The sequence below is a fragment of the Athalia rosae genome, chromosome 2 (genome assembly GCF_917208135.1).
Source record: "Athalia rosae chromosome 2, iyAthRosa1.1, whole genome shotgun sequence".
In the NCBI taxonomy this organism is placed as follows: Eukaryota; Metazoa; Arthropoda; class Insecta; order Hymenoptera; family Athaliidae; genus Athalia; species Athalia rosae.
The window spans coordinates 21,146,365-21,171,303 of NC_064027.1; the positions used below are offsets into that span (position 1 = coordinate 21,146,365).

General features: G+C 34.8%; 1 protein-coding gene across 1 annotated transcript in view; it reads right to left on the reverse strand.

The window, feature by feature from the left end:
* Positions 1–162: 162 nt before the first annotated feature.
* Positions 163–24,939, reverse strand: part of LOC105689342 (homeobox protein 5) — a 37,743-nt gene continuing 12,966 nt past the window's right edge. The window contains exons 2-3 of the mRNA XM_012406258.3: positions 10,710–10,870; positions 163–10,581 (exon numbers count right to left, since the gene is read on the reverse strand). Of these exons, the coding sequence (XP_012261681.2) occupies positions 10,522–10,581; positions 10,710–10,870 (221 nt within the window). The 3' untranslated portion in view covers positions 163–10,521. The remainder of the gene's footprint in view (positions 10,582–10,709; positions 10,871–24,939) is intronic.

Consider the following 24,939-nt stretch of genomic DNA (forward strand, 5'->3'; position numbering starts at 1 on the left):
ACGAAATAGAAAAATTAACATATCTCATAGGATGAAGGGGGATAAGGTATTTGAAAAATAATTCATACTCTTTCACGTATATCTCGTTCACTGGCTTAGGCATTTATTTTTATACATATATAATATATTTATTTATTTTATTTATATTCAATTATTAGTTGTTTTGTTTTTCTTTTATCAATTATTATTCATTGAAATCAGTATATTTCAGGTGTTTTCGATTTTTCTTCTAGGGTTTCGTCGTATTATTCCACCCCTATTATACACAATATAATCCATTCGTAATTCTTATCGTTATTTTTTCTTTTCCTTGGTTTTTCTCAATCTGGCGGCACTTGCACTTGAAGTTGCATCGTATCATCATCATTTACAGTGCATACATATTACGTATATGCTACCAGATTGTATTTGTCATAGTATAAGTGGGTAGTTGGGTAAATTTTTGTTTTCTTCTTTCGTCTTTTTATTATAATTCGATTTCTGTTTTTTCGTTTGTCGTTTAATCGTGTTTTTTCTTTCTCCCCAATTTATTATATACATGTAACAAATGCATACGAGTAGTATACACGCACGTAGATAATAAATCGTTATATAATGAAGGGATAGATTGACAAAAATTCGGTGATACGTATGAACTACGATGACAATTTTTTCACAGAATTTTTCCAATCTATTTCATCTGGTCTACGTTTTCGTTTTCGTTTTTTCCCTGTGTAACATACGTATACATGTATATAGGTATGTACGTACATATATAAATTTTATTATCATTTACTTTTATAGTAAAATATACACATAATAAGTAATGATTTTTTTTTTTTGTATAATCATGTAATTTATCGTATATGCATCGCATTATTTTTTTTTTATCCGTTCAGTTTTCTCTTCGTAATTGTTTCAAGTGTTAATTTTGTTTTATTCTCTTTAGACTTTGTTTCCTTTTATCTTCCTTCGAGATATTGCATACTTTTCTCTCAAATTTAGATTTCGTATTGCGTAATTTTGCTTTTCTTGTTCACCTGCGTAGGTACCGTACCTATAAGTATGATCTTTCTATTCGCAGATTATACGCTTCAAGTTAGCCACACACGCGCAACACACAAAACATAACACACACACAACACGCAAGTACGCGATCCAGATACAATATTTAGTATTACGTGTGTGTATAAAGAAAGAGTTTAATTGAATACTTATTCATATATAAAATATACATATACATACTATAGGTACATGTATCAAATACATCTATATTTAAATGTGTGTGTGTGTGTTTTCTTTTCTTTTTAGCGTCAATTAATTGGGTTTCGAATTACCTATTTGTTCTTTGGAATTATCGATCGAAACATTCAACAGTTTCGGAAATTTAATTACTGTTAATATTTTTGTCATGATTATTATTATTATCAATAATAATATTACTGTTAATATTATTATTATTATCATCATCGTTATTTTTAATAGATATTAATTTATTAATATTTTTGGAATATTATTTTTTATTAATTATCGTAATAATTATTATTTTTTATTATAATTATTACATAAGATAATGTCTGCAGGATATTTGAAAATTTGCCAATTTGATTATGTTATGTATGTAATGTATAATAATAATTAATAATTTTTTAACCGCCATCAAAAGCGGATTCTTGGCGAGGGCAGTCGCTGCGCTCCAGGGGTAGGTAGTTAGTACAATATTAGTAATTCATCCGACATAATTAACCCCATTCGTATATTTATAGGGATATATATTAATATTTCGCGTAATCGATATTTCGACATACCTATATACACATAGCATGTATATACATATATAACTTATAGGTATGCATATGTATATAAATATAGATCTTCAATTTCACTATCCATTCCTGATATAATCATGCATAGATATTCAAGTTTTCTCCCCACCCTTCTTTCTTTTTTAATATTCCTTTTGTGTTAGTCCGTTTCTAATTTTCAGTTGATTGCAATAAATTTTTAATCTCTTCTCCACTTCTACCCGGTTATAACTCTCCAACGATCTCCTCCTCCTCCTCCCACTCCTCCTCGCCTCTCCTCTCATGCAATCAGCGCACTTTATAACAATAATAACAATAATAATAACAACATTATCAATGATTATCGAGATCCATTCGATTATATGGTTATTTGTTTTTGTTCTTGTTCTTCTTTCTTGATGTTTAAATTATTATTAGCTAATCTCATTATCGTTTGCATGTTAATTATAGTACGTACAATTCTCATTATTATATAATAATATCCAACAATCGTTATTATCACTATTATTGTAACATAATATTGTACGATTAATCTTCTTTTCTTTATTTGTTTTTTACAAACGTAATATGCGTACGTATGGTATGTGTACACTGTTTTTTTTATTTAATTTTTTCAAAATCATAGATACATTTTTGGACAGAAGTGCAGGTGGATGGAGCCGAGGTGAAGGGGAAGGAAGAGAAAAAAGAGGGAAAGGGCCTCTGACGTATATTCATTCATTATGTTAATTATTTGGGTTTGTACACGTTGATTTTTCTTTTGCTTTTTTTCTGTCTCTCTCTTCTTATTTACACACGTTATTCTTGGGTCACACAGAGATCAATATGGCGATAAAATTAGAAGAAGTTCTCTTTACACAGGTATTAATATAATATAGTGCATATACATAGAAAACTGCTTGAGTTCGCTTTTAAATTTTGTAATATCATTGTACATACACACATACACACGTACATACACACGTACATACATATATAGATGTACGACGTATACCTGTAGGTATTTAATTAGAAGGATATAAATGATTGGCTCCGAAGTGTTATCATATATATAGTATATAGCATACGTATAATATAATAGGAATCGAAGAACCGTATGATAATTTATAGGTAATGTAAAGTAGGCGTAGGTATATAATTATATGCATATATATAGGTATAAGTTTCAGGGAAATGAAATTTTATTTAATTCTTTTTTGCGACTTATCACTTCTTGTTTTTTTTTTCTTTTTCTCTCGTTTCGTTAATTATAGGAATTTCAATAATGATTGCATATGACGCGTTGTGTGTATTTGTTTGTTGATTACTTCTTGTTTCCTTTATTTATTTTTTATTTTCGCTTTGTTTTGCTATTAATTTTTTTCATTTTTGTTTCGGTTTTTTGTACGACGTCGACGACAGCGCGGTGCTTAAATTTATTATTCAACAGGTCGTCTTTTATTGCAATGATGTAATATCGATTTATCGAATATATATACGTATATGTATATCTATATATAATAATTTATGTAATTCGAGGTCTGTTCTGCAACAATTAAAATTGAGGTAAGAATCGTGCATGTTACCGAACAGATTACTGAATGAATAAACAAATAAAAGGGGTCATCGGGGAAATTAGTTTGTTATATGAATACATTTACGTACTATGTATGTATGTATATGTGTATGTATAATGTATTGGAAATTCATAGTGGTAGTGGTAACTGTGGATTTTGTTTTGTGTGTATATATATACATATCATACATATAGATAACACATTTTGCTTATTTCTTTCTTTAGGTAATTTATTTAGTATATACCGATTATATTCACGAATCAGAAAGCAAATGAAATTACGAGCGTTTATTTCCAATCTTTTTATTTTTTTCATTCATTACTTCTGGTTTTGTTCTTGTTTTTTTTTTCCTCTTTGTTTGTGTTTCGGTTTGTTAATTTTTGTTTGTTTTCTAAATACTCGGCAGTCTTATTTAAGTATAATACAATTATCGAACCTTTGAGTTGCATCGGTGTATAATATATTATTACTATTATTATTATTATTCTTATTATTTGTTTATTTATTTTTCAAACTATTTATTATTATTATTAGTATTATTATTAATTTTTTTCCTATCGTCATATCATAGGGTAAGGGGATAATTGTGGAGAGGGGTTGGGGAACGGATACGAGAGTAGGTTTAATATAATATTATATACATATATATGTATATGTATATATATATACATATTTATATATATATATACTTTTTTCTTCTCATTGTCAGTTTTAATAAATATAATTATCATTATTATCAATACATTATAAATATATCATGTCTGTCAATCAATCAAGGGAATGAATTGTTCGTTTTTTTGTTTTTTGTTTTTCTTTCTTTTTGTTTTTCTTTTACTTTTCTGCCTTTTGAATGCTGAAATTTTTTACGATTGTTATATGATTAATTAATCGTATGAATTATAATATGATGACGATGATATAATTATAATATCGAATTCAGGGGTTGGGAACTATATATTTCTGACCAAGGATTTCTATCTAGTATATTATATAATAATATAATTACATACCGGTGAAATATGTAATTATTATATATGAATTCAGACTTTTGTAAAGTTTGGTTTGGAATAATTTTTTTATCCTTATATATTATGCTGTCATTCTGAGATTGATCATTATTCTTTTTAAACTATTCTGTTTCTATTTTATTTCTTTCTCAGGTTATATTCATCTTTTGCCTTTTGTTCAGTTTTTTTTTTCAATTATTTTTTCTACTTTGGTGGTACGTGTCACTATTTTTCTCACATCATTTTTAATATACTTTCGCTTTTTTGTAACGCAACGTCACCTTTTATGTATGTACATATTGCAATACTATAATTAAAACTACCCCCTATCTATTATCATTTTCGCTATCTCATCCGATCTCCATCTAGGGGAAAAAAGAAAACGTTTGAAAAAAAGAAGAATTTCGCCCATGTATTTACTGCTGAATTTCAATTTAGAAATGAAGAATATTCAATTATTTCTATCTTATTTGGAATAGAAAATTAATCATCATTAATAGCGAATCAATTATGAAAGGAGAATGTGATAATTCCGTCATTTTCATCCCCTAATAGTTGTAGTCTCGCTTCCTCTTCCGTTCATTTTAGTTTTCACTTTTGTTGTTTCACTCCAGATCAACGATCATGCACCTATAATTTCGAATCATATACAATTTATGTTCTTCCCATCCTCGTCGTCGTCTCCTGATTTTTGACGTGTTTCCATAATCGGTAGCCGTTAGAGTTCCATGGTACCGAGAATATCGTGACGCAGCTTATTTCACTGGGAGGTTTTTCGTTCGTTGATCAATTCCCAAGAACCTGACCCACCACTCCGGTTGGTTCTCTTTAAATTTTATCCAATGCCGAAAGAATTTACCAATTTATTACCAATTATACAGTACGCTGTTTATTCGTCGATCGATTTCAACGATTTTTTCATCCTTCTCTCAAAGTATTTCTTCATATATTAACCATATTTTCTTCCGCCAGTTTTCAGAACCGGGTGGCTCAGGATGGTTGGGGCACATATTATAATTGGCCCACCCCATCGCCCGGACTTCATAACTTTAGGAATAATAATATTCGTGCTAAAATTTTGTCTGATTTTTTGTTTCCCTTTTGAAAATTTAGTAACACTCCAAATGATTCGCCGAACGGCACATCCTTCGGCCCAGCCTCCTGGACCTAACGGCATTTTACGTAGTTTTACAATAATAATGTTAAATATCTATTAACTATAATATACGTATATATAATGCATGAAACCTTTATGGCAACACGTCATCTTCGTATTCTTGTATTGTCTACTTATTTGACGTGTGATTGTTCTGTTGTTTTTTTTTCCTCTCAATTCACGTTTCAAATAAGTGAACAATGACAACGTTCATGGCTTGAATTGTATAGACAAATTTCTGCCATTCATACAACAATCTCGCTATGTATACGGCAACCATTGTGCGGACGTATTTCATCATCATTGCCAATATTACACATATAATTATGAAATTTTCCTCCGAACGAGTGAATTTGGTTTTTGTTTTTTTTTTTTCCTCATTTCAACCACGACGTCAGTGTCACCAGTTCAGTAACACCCAACATCTTGCAATGCGATAACCGTTATTTTAATTCAATTATTTATTTATTTTTTTTTTCAATTCATGTAATCATGATTTTTAAATATATTATAGTATATAGGTAGTGTTACACATTCATATATGATGGCGACCGTCGTCATGAAAAGTTCCACTTACAAACACATATAATATATATTTATAAGAATTCGTATGATAAATACGATACAATTAGATTTATTTAACAGATTGTTTTTTTTTGTCCTTTTTCTTTCTCTTTTCCTTTTTACTTTTCTCATATGGTATATAGGTATATTTTCAGTATACACGTATATGCAGAGTATATTTATGTATACTATGAACACGAACATCGACAATATTCTAATAACACGATGATAATTTTCATATAGCTATATATGATGTACAGATATATTATAGGCGATATTCAGCACTATTAAGCAATTTAATTTTTTTTGTTCTTTTCGATATTTTGTATTTTTTAGGATTATCGTTATTATTTTTTTTTGGATTTTCATGTTTTTTTTTTGGTTTTTTTTTCTCTGAATTTTTTTCTCCTTCGTTTTTTCTTTGTATCGACAGCCGCCATTATGATGATCGCATGCAGACTGGTCACTGCTGGTGACGCGGACAGTCAATTCAATCGATTACCTATTTTTAAACCCACTCGATTCCGGTATGTACGTATGATTTCGCATCAATATTCATCAATTGATTTCGATCTCACAATTACCTTGTCGTTTCATAATATGATTTTCTAAATTCTCTCACTCCCTTTCATTTTCTCTTTCTCTCTCTCTCACTCTCCTTATTTTTCTCTCTGTATCGTTTTCCATTCATTATTGATTCGCGTTCAAAATTATAATTATGATTATATGATATAATAATTATATCTGATAATAAATAACAATACGTAATGACAATAATGATGATCAAAAATAGGTACTGAAACGTAATATAAAATTTATGTCAAATGGATAATGATCAGAATAATCCGAATAATAATAGTAATAATAATAACAATACGTGGTACACATAATGTATCCGTAATATTACAATTGAAAAAATTATTATTATTTTTTTGGTTACGGATTTTTTTTTTTTTTTAATTTATGTAATGTCATTTAATTTGTTAATTTTTTTTTTTTGTTTCTTTCAAATTTTTTTTCATCTCTTTTCTTTTAATAAATGTCAGATACTTTCGAGTGACTGCAGATTAATAGATATATTTAAATATATACATACATACTTATGTATATATATATATATATACATTCACATATAAGATAATATAATACTATATAGAAACCTTCTTAGTGGCATTTTATGTTTGTTTAATTTTCTGTCGATTTTTTTCTCTTTCTCTCTTTTTGTGATTTGCCTTCTAACATGTAATTGAATATAATATGCGTACACGTACGTACGATGCGCATAGAACAATTTTCTTTTTATTAATATTTTTTTTTTTTCTCAAGGCTCGAAACGATTATTGTAATGCAAAATTTTAAAGAAATTTACATCGACAATCTTCAGAGACATTCCGTTTATCGTATACATATAATATATATATACATATATATATGTATAAATATATAGTGTATTTATAATAATTTGAACAACAAGAATATACAAAGAACAAGAACAATAACAACAACAATAAGTGGAATAACAACTTCAAGAACAACGACAACGATATTATTATTATTATTATCATTATTATTAATTTATTTATTTCTCTTCAATCTTTGTTATCATCATTATTATTATTGATGGAGATGATTATTCTAATAATATTTGTGTGTCGATGACGACGTCGGTTACGATGATGATTAATACTAGATCATGGTGATGGCGATAGCGACGTAATGACAATGATTTGAGATAATGTTTAATATATTTTGTATTAAAATATTGGAACTTCTTATTCGTGAAATCATATGATTTGAATCGATTCGCGCTATAATTTCCACGTTCAATATTTCTCACTTGAACTCTCGCTGTGTCCTAAGCAAATTATATTTCATGTAATAAATAAACTGATGAATAAATTGATTTGTAAGTGAATTTACCGCCCCTAACCTAATATCTAGAAATGTATTGATTAAGTCATTTATCGAATTTTTTTCGACAATAATTCCATACTAATCCTGTCTCTCATCAAGTATTAGTATCATATTAACATGGAAAGAGGTTTTTTTTTTCAGTTTTCATTCATTTTGTTTTACCTATTATAAATGATCCGTCGTTACGACGCGATGCTCATTAATTTAGTTGTTTTATTTTTTTGCTTTTATAGTTTTTATCTTAAACTTATTCTCGATCGTTTCCTCATTGTTTGATAAATAATATTCAACTTGACAATTTTTTTTTTTGTTCTGTTTCACTCAATTTTTGTTTCTCTATGTCCGTTTCGATTTTATCAATACCAATAATAATTTCTGATGCTTTATTGTATTTATTCTACCATCACTGAAAATTTCTTTCTTTTTTTTCCACGATGAATCATCATCATGACCGTTGTAAGTAATTACACGTACCCATGAGAAAATTTACAAGGACCAAAAAATTAACAGATTATACGAAACTAAACGTGAAAAAATTTCTCTCTATTTCCGCCTGCTCTCTTTTTCTGTGTTGTCATCACTGTAACATATTCCTATTGTTATTATTATTATTATTATTTTTTTCATGACTATTGTTATTATTATCATTACCTATACAGTATGCTTCTTAGTTGTTATATTATTAATATCCTTAGAATAACGTTATGATTAAAATTAAACTCAGAATTAGCGTCATTATTATCATTATTACTAACGTTATCGGTATAGTCATTAATATTACGTTGTTTTTTGTTATTTTTTCTTTTTTCAATTTCTTTATAAACTTTTTGCAGATTCGCAAAGATTCGAGAACATTTAGTGTGTGTGTGTATGTGCGTGTGTGTGGCGGAGGAAGAAGGTCCGGGAGAGAGGAGAGGAGGGTAAAAGGAAAGTGAAAGGTAAAAAGGGAAGTACGCAAAGTGTGTAATACGCATTATATTTTATAAATATAGATATAATAGTTCAAAGAAGTGAGCAAGGGGTCAGTATAATTAATAAAGAGCCTCTACACGTAGATCAGTTTGACATTAGATTTTGTTCCTTTTGTATTGTGGTTGATGTTGTTTGCTTTTTCAGTTTTTAGTTAGTTTTTTTTTTTTTTTTTTAATTATTTCTTATCAATTCTCGAGGTCGTAAAACGCCCGCAACGACGATTAATTAAGGGAAATACATAGAAAAATAACTATTTTGTCTTATTTTTTTTGTTTTCACATTTTTCTTCTTCATTTTCTATTTGTTTCTCGGTTATCCTTTTCTTTTCTCCTTCAATTCATTGTCTCTTTCTTTCTTTCTTTCTTTCTTTCTTTGCTTTTTGGAAGAACCGTCCGTCGGTAATTAATATACGTTGCATTAATTATGTGTAAGTATATTATATACGTGTGTGTCTGTATATTTATATTATATATTACATAGATACAGTATATTCAGATCTTCTTTCACTTCTTTCACTCTCTGCTTTAGTTTTTCAGATTTTGGCGTAGGTCTGCGGTTACGATTGCTACAAGTTTATATCATATCTCGATAGATTCAATTCAATCGTAATGCGATTCTTTCTTCTGGTCACGTCTTATTACGTATTCAATTTTTAAGCCCACGTATCGTTGGTAAATTTTCAATCGCCCCCATATAATTATCATTAGATATGGATGCTTGACGCAGTTGGTTCCCTTTTGTTTTATCTTTATGTTTTCCGAACTGTTTCCACTCGACAGCGAACGAACCTACGCCATTTCTTTGTCCTTGTATAAGTTGTGAATTTTGTTATGCAAATGGATATCTATTCGATTGGAATGTATAATAACGTATAAATACAATTTGTTTTAAAAGATGTATAATTATACGTTATTCACATATTGTCCATATAGTATATCCATGTAATATATTACGCAGTGTATCTACATATATGTATGTAACATAAAATTAATTCAAAGGCTGCCTCGGAAGCTTTTGAGATTCACAAAGTTTATTAGTCCTTTATGATTGTTTATTCATTTCCCTATTTCCTATTCTTTACTTGTCTTTCTCAAACGTGGGCGAGGAAAAATTTGCTAAAAAGGGCGATGGAGAGGAGGAGAGGGTGTATCAAACGACCATTCGCTGGTTAGGAATAAGGGGTTGTACATCTCATCGTTTCCTCGGTTAAGAAAGTGAATGAATTAATCAATTAATTAAATAAATAAATAAATAAATAGGTAACATTCTTTTCCGATATTAGGAGAGCTGATGATTTGTCAAATTTACCAATTATCTTTTGTTATTGTTGTTGTTAAATTGTTTATGTTGCTATAGTTTTATGTCATTGTTGTTTTTATAGAATATATATGTATATGTATATATATATATACATATACATATATCCGTGTGAACAAATGTAGCTATGTAGTCGCGTGTGATAACGTGGTTGGTAATCAATCGGTATAGTTTTCTATGATTTATCATCGGTAGATTCGGATTTATTTTAACATTATTATTATTGTTATTATTATAATTATCGTAATATATTAGCGTCCTCTTGCCCACCGTAAGAGTGCGTCCGCTAATACGTCGAGATGTGCTTTTGTCTGTAATAATTGTATAATAAAATTAACGAATGCGGTGAAGGCTGGAGTGAATTGAAGAAAATTTATTCGAAATTGAAATGAAAGAAAAAAAAAAAATGTCGAAGGATAGAAAAATTCTGTATTCTTACCGTTTTGTAGAACATGCAGGCTTGTCTGTCCTCGTCCTCGCCTGTCGGACAGTCTATAAAACCGTCGCACAACACGTGATCGTCTATGCAACGATATCTTCCCATACGGTCAGGAGTTGGACACGCGAATCTTTCCATTCCGTCCTCCGAAGATGGACACTCTGCAATAAAAAGGAATAACAATTTCAAAACAACAATAACGACGATAATAACAGCGATAATCAGTCAGCGAGTCAGATTTCGAAGAGATCAAATTTTTTCATTTCGTACATCTCGTCCTCCCAATTTTCTTTGAGTCAAGTATTATTACCGTTATTTTTTATTTTTCGAATATTCGAACCCGTACACGTAATTGATTTTCATTTTAAGAAAGATTAAAAGAGCAGAGTTCCGAAAATTCCGTGGAATATGTATATTCGTTTCTTTTTCTTAACGCCGATTGGTGGGAATTATGAACCATGTAGGATTTTTGTTATTATTAATATTATTAATATTGTTATTATTATTATAGCTGGTAATACAGTTTTATTAAATTCCACGAAGCTTCGAGATTAGATTTTCCCCAAAGCTCGTGGAAGAAGGTCACTTATATAACCCTATATATAAACCACGTAATCTGATTATATTACGTAATATCAATCAACGACGTTTTCATTCATGTGTACGATGATTCACGTATACGTATGTATACATGTGTATATTCATTTATGTACACCTGGTAGTCATACCTAATCTAATTGTAAGTTTCACCTCGCAATCGGTAACGATACCGCTAGATTGTGCAAAGTTTATGCAAATGAGAATGTAAATGGATAAAGAACCACATTTTGAAAAAAAAAAAGAAAAAAGTCATTCTCTTCGAATCAAATTTGCCAACCATGGCGTTATACACACGTCGATATACAATACGTATATCTATGGTATATGGCTATAATAATACCGTGGCAAACATTTTACAAAGTTTGAACCGAGTCTGAGAGGGTCAAGGTGGGTCAGGGTTTTAGTTGGATCGATTTCGCGCGTACTTCGCCCCCACGTAAAGGGTGTCCCATTTGAATAATGAGCGGTCGAAAAATTGTCGTCGCATCGAAAATGAATAAATAAATATCGGTTCCGACTGGAAATTGCAAAGTTTCTAGAAACTTTTCGTTCTTCCGAATAAAATTCTATCGGAGGTCGGACGGAACTTCTTCGTGTCGCGCGGGCAAAAGAATTGGAAAGAATAAGGCAAAGAGAAAAAGAAAAAACGAATAATTGGGAAGAATCAATTTATACACCATTGCATCGATGTAACGGTAGATAATCGTATTGCCGGGCGGAAACCATATCGAAAAATGGAATGAAATTCACAACTAGGTGGTGTCGCCGCTTTCACCCTTCGTTACAGGGTCGAAATAAGTTCGACTGGAATCGTAACCAGGGACTTGAATAGCGGGTGACCTCAAACTGTACATTCGAGGCTAGGGGCTGTTGAAGCTCCTGGTTACGATCCTAGCCGAACTTATCGCAACCCCATGACTTACTGAGGGTGAGATAGGCGCGCAAGCGCACCGTTCGCATATTTACCTGTCATCTTTTGCTACACAACGACCACCTCCTTGTAATGTTAGAAAAAAAAAACAAAAAAAAAAAAAACCATGTGGTTTCCGCGCCCAACATACAATTATATTCCTGTTAGGCATACGGAACTCTGTACAACACGTATACTAAAATTTCCGGATTATCGGAGGGTTGGTCGTTAAACGGCATAATTACCTCGATATTAATTGAAAATGAATCAAGTTCTAATAATAACGTTAATTTGTTGAAGAGAATATAAGGTTGCGCACGGACGAGCATCGGGGGGGGGGGAGGGTAGTCGGTGATTCGGGAGGTAAAGAGAAATTTTGAAATGATTAGATGAATATGGAACGGAAATTAATTGTGCGTGAAAGGTTCTCGTAATTCCGAGTCATATATATATATACGATGTACCCATCTAATTATATGTATTCGTATATAAGCGAACGTGAGGTACATGTACCTGGTCGTATACCTATGTGCGTATACCCGACCTAACGAATTGAATTAAATTACTTACATCGAATCAGGTATAATTCGACGAACTTGGAAACATTCTACGTTATATATATATATATACATTATATTATTACATTACCCGTGTACAGAATATGCGAGTCGAATAAAAACGGTGTATATACAATACATAGACGGATAAAAAAATTGAAAGGGGGGAAAAAATAAATGAATAATAATTACTTTCAATCAAATAAATAAATGAAGAGAGAAATTAATCGTCGTCGCGATATACATGTATACCGTTCCCAAAGAAAGGATGGACAGAAAAAAAAATTGAATAAACGAAAAAAAAAATTCTACGTTTCGCGTCTTTGCAAACTGCATGTTTTTTTTCGTCTCTCCTTTTTTTTTTTTTTTTCTCGAAATTTCATTCGTTCGAAGGCGTGTACATTTCTACGAATAAAAAATCCCCTTCTTCGGTGAAAAAATTTCCCCTCATTCAAACCGGATGGATGATCTTCTCGGAGTCGATCATGTTTTTTTATTTGTTCGATTTTGTTTTCGTTTCACGTGGACCCTTTTTCGTGTAACACCGAAAGCATATAATAATATTATTCGCGAACGTTAACCACCACCGACACGTACGTAACGTCCAAAGTTTCCGGAGTTCTACTTCCCCACAGGATAGACGCGGGGGAAAGTAGTATACTTTTAACTAGACATAATCACGAGCTACTTACGAACGCACACCAATAACAAACTAAATCCCAACCCCGATAAGGTTGTACTACGTATATGTTGTATAAATAGAATAGACGACTAAACTCGCAATATCTCGCACCACCGACTCCCTTTTTCCACCCCCACACTCGCTCGCTCTTCTTTATTCTCTTTCTCTTTCTCTTCTCCTCCTCCTCCTCCTCTCTCTTTCTCTTCACGCCACCTGTTGAACCAACAAATCCGATAGCTTGAAAAGCTCCAATAGTACGATCTACGCGCACAGTGGTCGGTATTGGATTTGAAATTTTTATCTCGATCAATTATCGTCGTTATTGTTGAAAAATTTCATTTCCAAAGTTGTACACACACACACACACGGACACACGGACACGCGTACACGCGGTACATACATATATAAGTCGTTTGAAATAGATCCGGTACAAATGATACAGTACATATGTATACATATACACAGGGTCTGTATATGGAGTATATTTATGAAAGGGGTATGTAATTTGGAACGACCTCCTTCGACATGAAAAGAGAGGCATGAAAGTGAGCGGGGGAGGAGGTTCCATCCAACCCTTCTTCTCCTCTGCTTTTATTTTTCGCTTTTTTTCTTTTTTTTTTCTCCCTTCGTTGATTTTTTCGCCTCATTTTTCTTCCTTTTTCTTTTTCCCTTTTCCTTTTCACCTTATTCCGCTCTATTCATAGCACACCCGCGGTTAATCTAGATATGGTGGTTTTTTGCTGTACTTAAGTTTTATGTATGTGTAGATCAAGATTATCATTATTTATTTTTCTTCCTTAGTTTTATTTTTAAATTCTACCCATAATACCAACTTCGCCTGTAAGGGGGGGAGGGGGGGGGGGCGGGGGGGAGGCGGGACCGAGGGGGTAAGAAATTGTTGCGATTATAACCTATAGCCCCCGTCCGACCGGGGAGCAGCATCTATATTTATACCGCGTTGTACACGTACCGGTGCGGTATGTGGAGTATATTTCGCGGGGCGTAAGTATAAGGGAATTTGAACCCGTGTCGCATAGGAAAGTCAAAGTTATCAAACAAACTTCGCTTGTTTATGGAAAATACCTGTCTACGCCTATACACCTATACCGCGTACAAGCTGCAGGGTGTAACCGACTGCAGATGTTAAAACTACTCCAAACTTGGGCTTTCATTTATAAAGCGTATACAGAGGATACGGATACGAAACGCATATATATACATATAAATATATATATAACTGTACGGGGTGAGAAAAAGAAGAAGAAAGAGAAGGGAAGAAAAAAGATTGGGGAAACTTTTTGAATTAATGGCCAACGAAAAGCACCTGAGAAAATGGCTAGAGCTGCTATAATAGCTGCGAGACACTTTTTTCCACATTTCTTCTTCTTCTTCTTCGTTTTTCCTTTTTTTATTTTATTTTCTTGTATCATCTTCGCCGTTGCACCAGACATAAATTTAGCGACATTGTTTTTAAGAAAGTGGGTGCAGCGTGGGGGTGTCTCTGCTTGATATTTGAACTTTTATCTCGTGATTTTTCATCGTATCTGTAGCGAAAACTAAAAGAGCGTGATATGCAGTTTTCTATCCGTCTCATTGTCGGGCCGCGAGGGCGGAAGGCATGTCTGTGAAAAATGAGACGAAATGAGATCGAAAAAAAAGAGAGAAACAACATCGGTGATAAATATGAAAGTTACTTTACCGTTTGACTCGATATACGTAATAGCAGGGTTCAAAGAGAAGGTGATTTTTTTTTTTTATTTTCATTTCACCCGTTTAACTTTCCACGTCTGACGATGAGACGAGCGAAGCGAAAACGTTCGACGGATTCGATCGAAGAAAAGAAACGAAAAAACGAAAATAAGTTGAATCGAAAGAAAACGATGTGCGTGCGAAAAGAAAGAAAAAAAAACTCACCGGTACGCAACAGCCACAGGTTGTTACACGCAATTATTGCACACGTGGGAGTAAAAGGATCAATGAAATGTAAAGTCAATAATAAGGAACGGGAAAATTGAAAGAGTGAAAGAAAACTAACATCACGAACAAATGGATGAATGAATGAATGAAAGAAAAGCATGGGAAAGAGAGAACGAAAAAAAAAAAAAAAAAAGAACCAACGAATGGAATAAATGCAGAAGCAACGTTAATTTGATTTCCGCGTTCTAATATGTTATGAATAGAAACTGTGGAGAAAAAACTAACAGTGAAATAAAAGAAGAAAAAGAGAGAAAAAAAGAAAAAAAAAAAAAGAAACCAAGAACAAATGATAACGTGACTATGAAACTTTTAGAACACTGTACGACCATGTATATTGCAACCTATTCTCAGATATTTTCTATTTCTCGTCGTCGTCCTAGTCGTAGTTTTTATCTATGACAAAGGGAATACAGTTGGAGTTCCCTACACCGACATAGAGCTGGCAATGGTAGTGGTATACGGCAGTGGGTAGTCGCCGTACATACCCGCTAATATATATATGTATGTTCGTACGTATATTATATCTATAGTCGCGTACGTGGTATAGGACGAGAAATGGTTTCAATCGATGAAACGTTTCTGCAAGTGTGTTGTCGTCGTCCTCCTCGTCGTCGTCGTCGTCGTCGTCGTCGACGTAGTCGACGTCATACGCTCACGTCAGCTTTCATGTAGGATAAATTAATCGGATATCATTATCACATATCGTACACACAGCCACGTTACATAGGATATACGTATAATGTGCGATGCACGTGTATGCAAAAAATATACAACGGTACATATATATATACACAACCGATGCACATATCGATCCTCATACTTCACATATGTATACACGATACATACACATGTGTATAGTATCAATGATTCTGTGATGGGCGCGGATTTTAGCTCGAAATCATTAATTTCAAGTTTTTCTCTGATTTGTCGATTTTTTCTATTTTGAGCTACCTTTTTTTTTTCTTTATCAAGTATTTCACTTATTTCTCATCGACAAGAAAAATATCTATGACATCGGGGAAATGATTTTTCAGCTCTACCGTAGATATAATGAAATTTATCTTTTATTTCATACTTTTATTGATTTACGCAAATATTTTTCATTCGCTTCTCTCGGATACCAAGGTGGTTTTATATCGAATGATCCTTTGGGGTGGTATTTTTAGACTCGGCACATATACATATATGTGTCATGTGTATGTATCGTGTATACGGATGTAATACGGATAGAAGAAAACCGTTCGACCAAACGCCCTAGATAGAACGTTGAAGATTGGTGTTTACAGAAACGGTATAAAATGGATGGGGGATGAGAAAGAGGGGGAGGAGGATACCGGGGGGGGGGGAGGGGGGGAGGGGGGGGGGGACGTGGGACGCGGATTGGGATGAGAATACAGAATGGGATGAGATAACTCTCTGGAATACTGGGAGAATCGGAAATATCGGAGTCGCTGCTGCTCGGCTCCGCTTCTGCCGTCGCTGCCGCCGCTGCTCATGCCACCGGGTTTTAGCGGAGTAAAGTACATAGGGGGTGGATCCACCCCGCGTGTATCCGCGTGTGTGTGTGTGTGTGTGTGTGTGTGGGGGGGGGGATGCTGCAGGGAATATGACGTTCCGTCTGGACGTCGCCAGCTCCTCTCCCTCGCACCGATGTAAAATCAACCGCCGTTTCCCCTCTTTCTTCTCTATCGTCAATTTCCCCAGCTATAGGTATAGGTATGTACCCAACCTGACCTGTGCGCACGGTTTTCCCTCTACTTTTCTAGTCAAAACGCCCACAGGTGTATGACGTGCGATCAAAGGACGCGTGCAGCAGTCGCCGGGCGAACGTTACTCCCGAGAAAATTTTCATATAGGAGGAAAATGGAAAAAGCGGAAAGGTCGTAAACTCCGGAAGCTGTGACGAGTAGGAGGGACGAGGAAATGGGGAATAGAGGAAGGAAGAATACTTGGAATTTTCGATTCCATCGTCGATTATGAAAAAAAAAAAATAGGAGATTCGGGCCTCGGAATTGAAGGGAATTATTTTTCAGGATTTGACGATGATAAAAAAAAATAGTTGGAAATTGAAACGCATCACCGAGGGTATCCGAGCGCGCCCCTGTTTTATTTTTAATCAGCTCTCGATTTTTAGCCGTCATTGTCACGCGACACACGTTACACCGGTATGTATATATAAATATATATATATATTTCATTCGTTCCAGTTTTCAACATTGAATAAAAAAAGAGATATAATGCGGAAGCATGATATCTGCAACCCCGTAAAGACGCGTGACTGTATGTATACAGGTATAATACATGCGCACGTATAGGGCGTGCATACACGGATATGTATATACACACAGATGTATAGATATAACGTCAGCTGTTACTTCGACCGGCACCGAGACGGTAAACAAGACCATTCGTCTCTCTATCTTATCCTAAATCCCCCACCGCTGTACGCTGCTATCCTATTTCATCCCATCCCATTCCATTCCAGATCTCATTTCATCCCCATGGCAGGAACAATAACTTTATTATTATGTATCTTGTGATTTTAGAATTTCTTCTTTTTTTTTTCATCTCATATTATATCATATCTTACGTGCCACCTATACATATATGTATACGTATCGCATCGCACGGTAAGCCTATAAATTTGAAGGAAACAAAAAAAAAAGTCACAGTTCGTCCGAACGCGTCGTGTTCTTTTTATCTTACTTTAAAAAATTTTTACACCCATAAAATGGCGGTTGATTTTTTCGCCCCACATTATACTCTGGATAAAAAGGGATGAGTTGATAGCCGTATCCCTGGGCAGTGGGGGATCCCGATGCATCGGTTGGGATATATGTATTATGTGTAGTAATAAGGCTTCTGAATAAATAGAAACGTGTGTAAAGGATATAGAGGGAATGAAAAAGAATTAGGGATGGAGAAGGGAATAAGATAAGGTTTATAACGTATGTAAGTTTTATACACGTACGTACGTACGTACGTACAGGTGTACAAGTGTGTTACGCATGTGTGTGTGTGTGTGTATATCCATTACATGTACACGAGTAACGGCGGCAGCAGTTCTTGCATTTTAATGGAACTCACATGCCCCCTAAAGCCCTATGAAATCCGCTAAACCTCACCCATCCAATTATACCGGAATACGAAAATATAGAATATGTTATTCTTATAGATATACATATACTATACACACGGCGACGCAACCTGCAACGCCGTCGAAAGCGTTGTTACGCTCGATGCGAAAACGGAGGAGATGAAAAATTCGAAGAAGGAGAAGAAAAAACAAAACTACCCAGATCGTGAACCCGATCGTGATCGGACACTGCGCCTACGTTATACTTAAAAGAAACGAACTGCCCTGTAACGGAAGAACTGGAGGAGGCGTGTAATTTTTTATTATCCGCAAAACGGCGACGAATGCGATCCACTGTGAGACTGAATTATTTTCTACGAGTATTGAATTTCGTCGTTGAAATAATATCGTGCGGATTCCGTACGAATGATTTTTATGAAATACGCGTACACCGACACGAGTAAGGTCCGCCATTTTGGAACCGAAAACTGCAACGGGGATCCGTAAGGAACACCCCCCCCCCCCCCCCCCCCCCCTGGACCAAATGTCGGGGTTGAGCGCTCGATATTTTCGAAAAAATAATCCGAATAGTAAATAATAAATAATAAGCTGCATCCAGAGAATCGGAAATATTTTTCGAAATACCTCGGAAAATTTATTGCAGCCATCTTTTACTCGGTTGTTTAAAAATAGCTTCGCAACGAAGCGATTTCGATGAAATTAAAAATTATTTTCTCGTTTCTCGAGTTTTCCTTCTTCTTCTTCTTCTTCTTCTTCTTCTTATTTCACCCGTTGCCGAGGTGGCTGTGTATTTATATAAAAATATACCTCACAAAATACCGCAGAGCAATTGAGAAAAGTCTACGTGATAAGAATATCGATAATGTAGTTGGTAAAAGCAGAAAATTCGGTTTAGCATTCGCCGTCTACGTATATAAATAAAGGTTATGGGTATGTACTACCTAAGTACATAAACACATATATATATATATATGCGCGTAGAGAAAAGGTGGTGCAAATGGAGTTTGTTCGTTTTCCTTCGACTTCGGTTTTCTACGCGATACATGTAGGTACGTACGTACATGTACCTACGTCCCCGCATGGATTTGTACACGCGTATAATAGTATGTGTACGTGCACGTATACCTAACACATACACACAGCTTCGATATGTATACCAGACGAGGTAAATAGCTGCTCGAAAGCTCTTCTTCAGGAATTTCCGAGTCGTGCACAAAAAGGGCGACAACATATATGTATATCTACCTGCATTCACGCTAGACACAAGTGTCCGTCGGCTGAGAGTTGATTACGGACGTCTTAGGGGGTGGGATGGGGGTTTAATTCGGTGAAATAGAAGCATATTTCCAAGAATTGATTGAGACGATACGGGTAATGGGGCTTTATTTATACGTGGGTATATACGTACGTGCGTGTTACGGTGTATATAAAAGAAAAGCCCCGGGAAAATAGCGAGCGATTTCGGGGAATAAAGGAGATCCCGAGGACCTTTGTGCTAAATAATTTTACCTCCTCTCACCGCCAGACGCCACGATGTCATGTGACGACGAAGTTATAATGAACCGTTAAATATATACCCGATGAGACCGGTGTATCGTATGTATATGAAAATAGTAAATTCATGTAATCTTGTATAATCACTTTTGCAGAAAGTATATATCGTACACAGCGTACATTATTAATAACATTATCCTTAGAGGGATTCTAGGGTATAGGCTTGATAATGGATAAAATGTGAGATATTATTTTTAGAAATCATCGATATTCTTGCCCCACATTAACGAATCAAACCTACGCGAAACTCTCCGGAAATTTTTCAACTCCTCGCATCGACAACGGACGATTATCCTCCTCCGAACGAAACCGTGAAATTCATTTCAACAATCTCAAGAGTAGAACACACCCGCTACACGGACATAATGTTTGTTTTTTTCCTTCAAATTTATGTTTCCATCGAATTAACGTTTTCATTTTCAGTCTCTCTCTCTCTCTCTCCTCGTCTGCAAAAAACGAAAAATGCACACACACGCAGAGATAAAGGAAGGCGGTGTCCTATAAACGGAATAATTTACATCATCCGTGTATCGGTTATTTTTCTTCTTATTCTACTTCTTTTATTTTCTCGATCTTTCCGCAAGCGCCCGTAGTAGAAGCTCGGTGGTAATAGAGAAAATGGAGAAAATACGCCAACACCGAACGAATTCCGTACGGTTTACGTACAATGGTACAAATGCCCCGGTTGTATAATATCGTATACACATACGTATACAACATAAATATATAATAAAGCATATAGGTATCATTATACCGCACTCCTTGGTACTCGGCCAAACATTTTATCCGTATAAATACGTACATACATATGCGTGCCACGCGTGCGTGTGCATTGCCTGCACCTACGTCTCTGTCTCTTTAACAGATGCAAAAGTTCTCACAGATTTTGACATGCGTATACGGTACGCGTGTAATCTACGAGCGTCTTTTTTTTTTTTTTTTTTTTTTAAGAAAGAAATAATTAGTGCGAACGAAGAAAGAAGGACGTCGTAATTCCGATTTGATAAACTTGCCGCACTCCGCGCGATAATACCTATACGATGACGCTGAAATGGAAAATGAATAGCGAAGAAAAATTGCGTGAAGATAATTTTGTAATTGAGAATCTTACGTCGAGACGACGAAAATCATGGTTAATTAACGGTGCAGCTACGTAAAAGGGAAATGAAATAAAATTTAACGCTTTTAAAGGACGATTGTAATGTAGTATATTTACACGTATTATATATATATATATAATATACGTGTACAATAATGAGATTTTCCCATTTTCGAGGAGGATGAAGAAGAAATTAATTAATATTATACGTTAAATATATAGATTACGTATTGTGCGCAGCTGTGATATAGTATAGGTAGTGGTAGCGGCAGCGGTAGTAGTAGTGGTGGGTACAAGGGTGGAATATCGTTAGTATGGTTTGTGTGACCTTTGAGCGTGACTTGAACGCGAAACGGGCGATGGAACATTTTAGAAAGTTAATTAGGTGGAAGGAAAAAGAAGAGTAACGAGAAAATGAGAGAGAGCGACAGAGAGAGAGAGAGAGAGAGAGAGAGAGAGAGAGACGATGTAGCAAAAACGAAAATAGAAGGGAAGAGCGTTTCCTCTCAGGTTTTAAAAATTAACAATCAAAGTACTTTTCCAGTTTATAACGTCGGTTGTAGTATACGCCGGTGATGGGGTGTAATTATCGTCGGAAAAGTAATAGAGAACTGATAAATAAATGAATTGAAAGAAAAGCTTATTCAAAGTTTGTTATACCCTGCAGGGTTGGGGCAGGAGGGGGGTGGGGATACGGGTACGTAGATTACGTTGGATTGTTGGAAAACCCGCATGTGCTCTATGAGATAAATTCAATGTAGGTATACAGGGGGGGGGGGGAAGAGTTACGGGAATGTAACGTACATGGGTGGTTGGCTTCCGCGACTTTTTACCGCTCCATTATGCAAATTGACACAACGATGCAGCAATGGGCTGGTAACGACGATACGAGGTAACGGCATTACACGAATATCTGTACACAATGGTCGTCGTTTCTCCAACTAGATTATAAAACTACCCCTTTTTCACTGCACACGTTCTACGCGCATGTTTATTTATTTTATTTCTGTCATCCGTTCCGTCTACTCGTTTGTTTTGGTTTTTTTTTTTTTTGTTTCCACAAATTTCGACGGAGTACGAATCGCGCGAAAAAGGTGAATTTCGAAAGTTTGATATTTTCGAAGAAACGTTCTCGATTTTTTTCCGCCTTCAAGGGACACCGTTGACACGTTGTACCGGTAGAAAAAAAAAAAAAAAAAAAAAAAAAAAAAATTAAAAAAAAATGCGAGTCGCGCCATCCGTGGGTGTTACAGTTGAACTATTAATTTCTATTTCGCGAACCGCGTGGAGTTCTCCAATTTCATACAGGGTAGGTGTAGGTGTGCTAATCCGGAAGGTATTTCCGTCCCGCATATACCGCAAATTCGCACCACCTGAAAGCTGCACCAATCCATCCTTCTCGATCCTTCCCGTACAGTATGTACGTGGTGCACGATACGTGCATCTATGTACATACATGGGTATGTACGTACGTACGTACATACAGTCGGCGTTATAGTGTTACAATTAACCTATAATTCCCCGTCGCACATGGGGTCGTAGCGAGCGCAATCCCTGTAGATATAACACCTCCGCGTAACGCGGTGTACGTGCAATGTGCATAGAGTAACACCGTCTGCATGTATTTACTACATTTGCGGGCTAATTAAGGCTTTAAACCAGAAACTATAGTGCACAATTTCCGAAGTGGAACGATCCCGTACCACCGAATTACCTATAGCCTACCTAACTGAATGTAACTTACGCCACCCGTGCGTGTATTTGTACGTTCATAGCTAACTGAAAACTCCGTCCAACGATTAAGGGGTTATAGGAGACGTTCTGATCACTTCGTAAAAGCGATTCGTACTTTCTTCAATACGACCGATCCGATTCGAGTGAAACTTGGGGAAAATTGCACAACGTCGTGGCAGAAATTTCCCGAGTATTTCGTTTTTAGAAAATCTTGAAAAAAAATTTACAGATCCCGTTACCACCGGAAGAATTGATGACTGTCCAGTTTCGTCGAATGTATTGCGATTCCATGACGATCAGTCACCCGGTGGAGGAAATCCGCGTATTTTGAGCTTTGGTTCGTCTGATTTGAGCCAAAAATAACCGAGAAACTTCGATTTTGCTTTTTTGGGGGATCTGTGATATTTCTTTTTTTTTTTCAAAATTTTAGAAAAATGAAATACTCGGCCACTTTTTGCCATGATATCGTGCGATTCGCCCGAGTTTCGTTAAAAACGGATTAGTCGTTTTGACGAAATTGGGAATCGCGTTTACGAAGTGATCGGAACATCTAGTTAACTTATTGGACGAAACGATATGGCGAAGAGGAGAGTGAAACGAAGAATCATTTGTCGTATAATTTTGACAATCTTTCGGCATCCGGGTTGTAGTAATTTTAAGATGGTCGGTTCTGAAGTTTCGTTAACGACGTTAAAAACCGGTCCTCGTCGTTAGTCTTCGCGAAAAGAAGAAAGAAAAAAAACCCCAAAAAAATAAAAAAAAAATACACCGTTCGTAAAACACCGACTTCGCTGCAGGTGTTACATTGATAAAATGCCCGAGGGATGAAATACGACAGTTTAATTTTCCCTCTACACCATAGAAACCAATTGTTTTATTCACTTTGGGTTTCATCCATCTTGTACGCATGTATATATGTACCTATATATATATATATTTTTATGTATACCTATAATACCCGCGATAGATAAACGTTCGTGTGCATCGGCATGCGTACACATCGAAATCGATCAATAATAAATATAATGAAATAGGAAGCGCGTAGGAATAATGGCGGTTGACTCAATTAATTATTTACGAAAGTATTACGATAATCACCTACATCCGTTCTATGATTCTCGATTTTTATCCGTTTTTTTTTTTTTTTCTATCAATCAAGAACTTCATTATTTTATCTAATTAATTCAAATATACATCTAGATTCATGTACGTACGTGTATACATGTACGTTCATCACCTGGGCGCACGTGTATGTACATTATATTCATAAAGCATTAATAACTCAGTTTCAAAGGCAGATAATATTCCAGCCTGGAGGGATCAGAGTAAAATTTTTTGGTCCAACGCGATTAATTGCCGGGCAAAGTTGTAAAATTTTTTCTTTGAAAACGCGTTGAAAGTACTTTTTATTTATGTTATTATCATTATCATCATCATCCTACATTTTTCTTTATTTTTATTTACTTTATTTTTATTCTCTTTTTTTATTTTGTTCGAACCTTTTCCTCTTTTTTTTTTTTTTCTTCCTCTTTGATACAAAAAACCGCTCTTTGGCTAACCTATACTCATATACCGTTCACTTTTTCCTCGCCAATCTCCCCCCCCCCCCATCTAACAATAAGTCCTCCGGCACTTTTGAATTATATTATTATCGTTATATTCATTATTGTTATTATTATTTTCTTATTTCATTTTCTCGCTCTTGTATACTATATGCTTCTCATACTGTACGTACATACCCATCAAGGGCTGAGGCGACCAAAGCCAGAAGGGCGTAACCACCAAAACGATTCGAACAATTTCGAATCCGTTTTCTTCGTTCTTTCGATATCGCTCGACGGAAGAACGCGAGTATCTATATCTGTATTTACCGTGCGAGGGAGAATTTCTGCTTGGAAGAAAAAAAAAAGAAAAGAAAAAAATTCCTCATAAGATTAAAAATGTAAAACAAAAACGGTGAACCCGACGCATCGGGGGTAACGCATACGTAACGCGTTATAAATTATTTTCCCACGGTTTT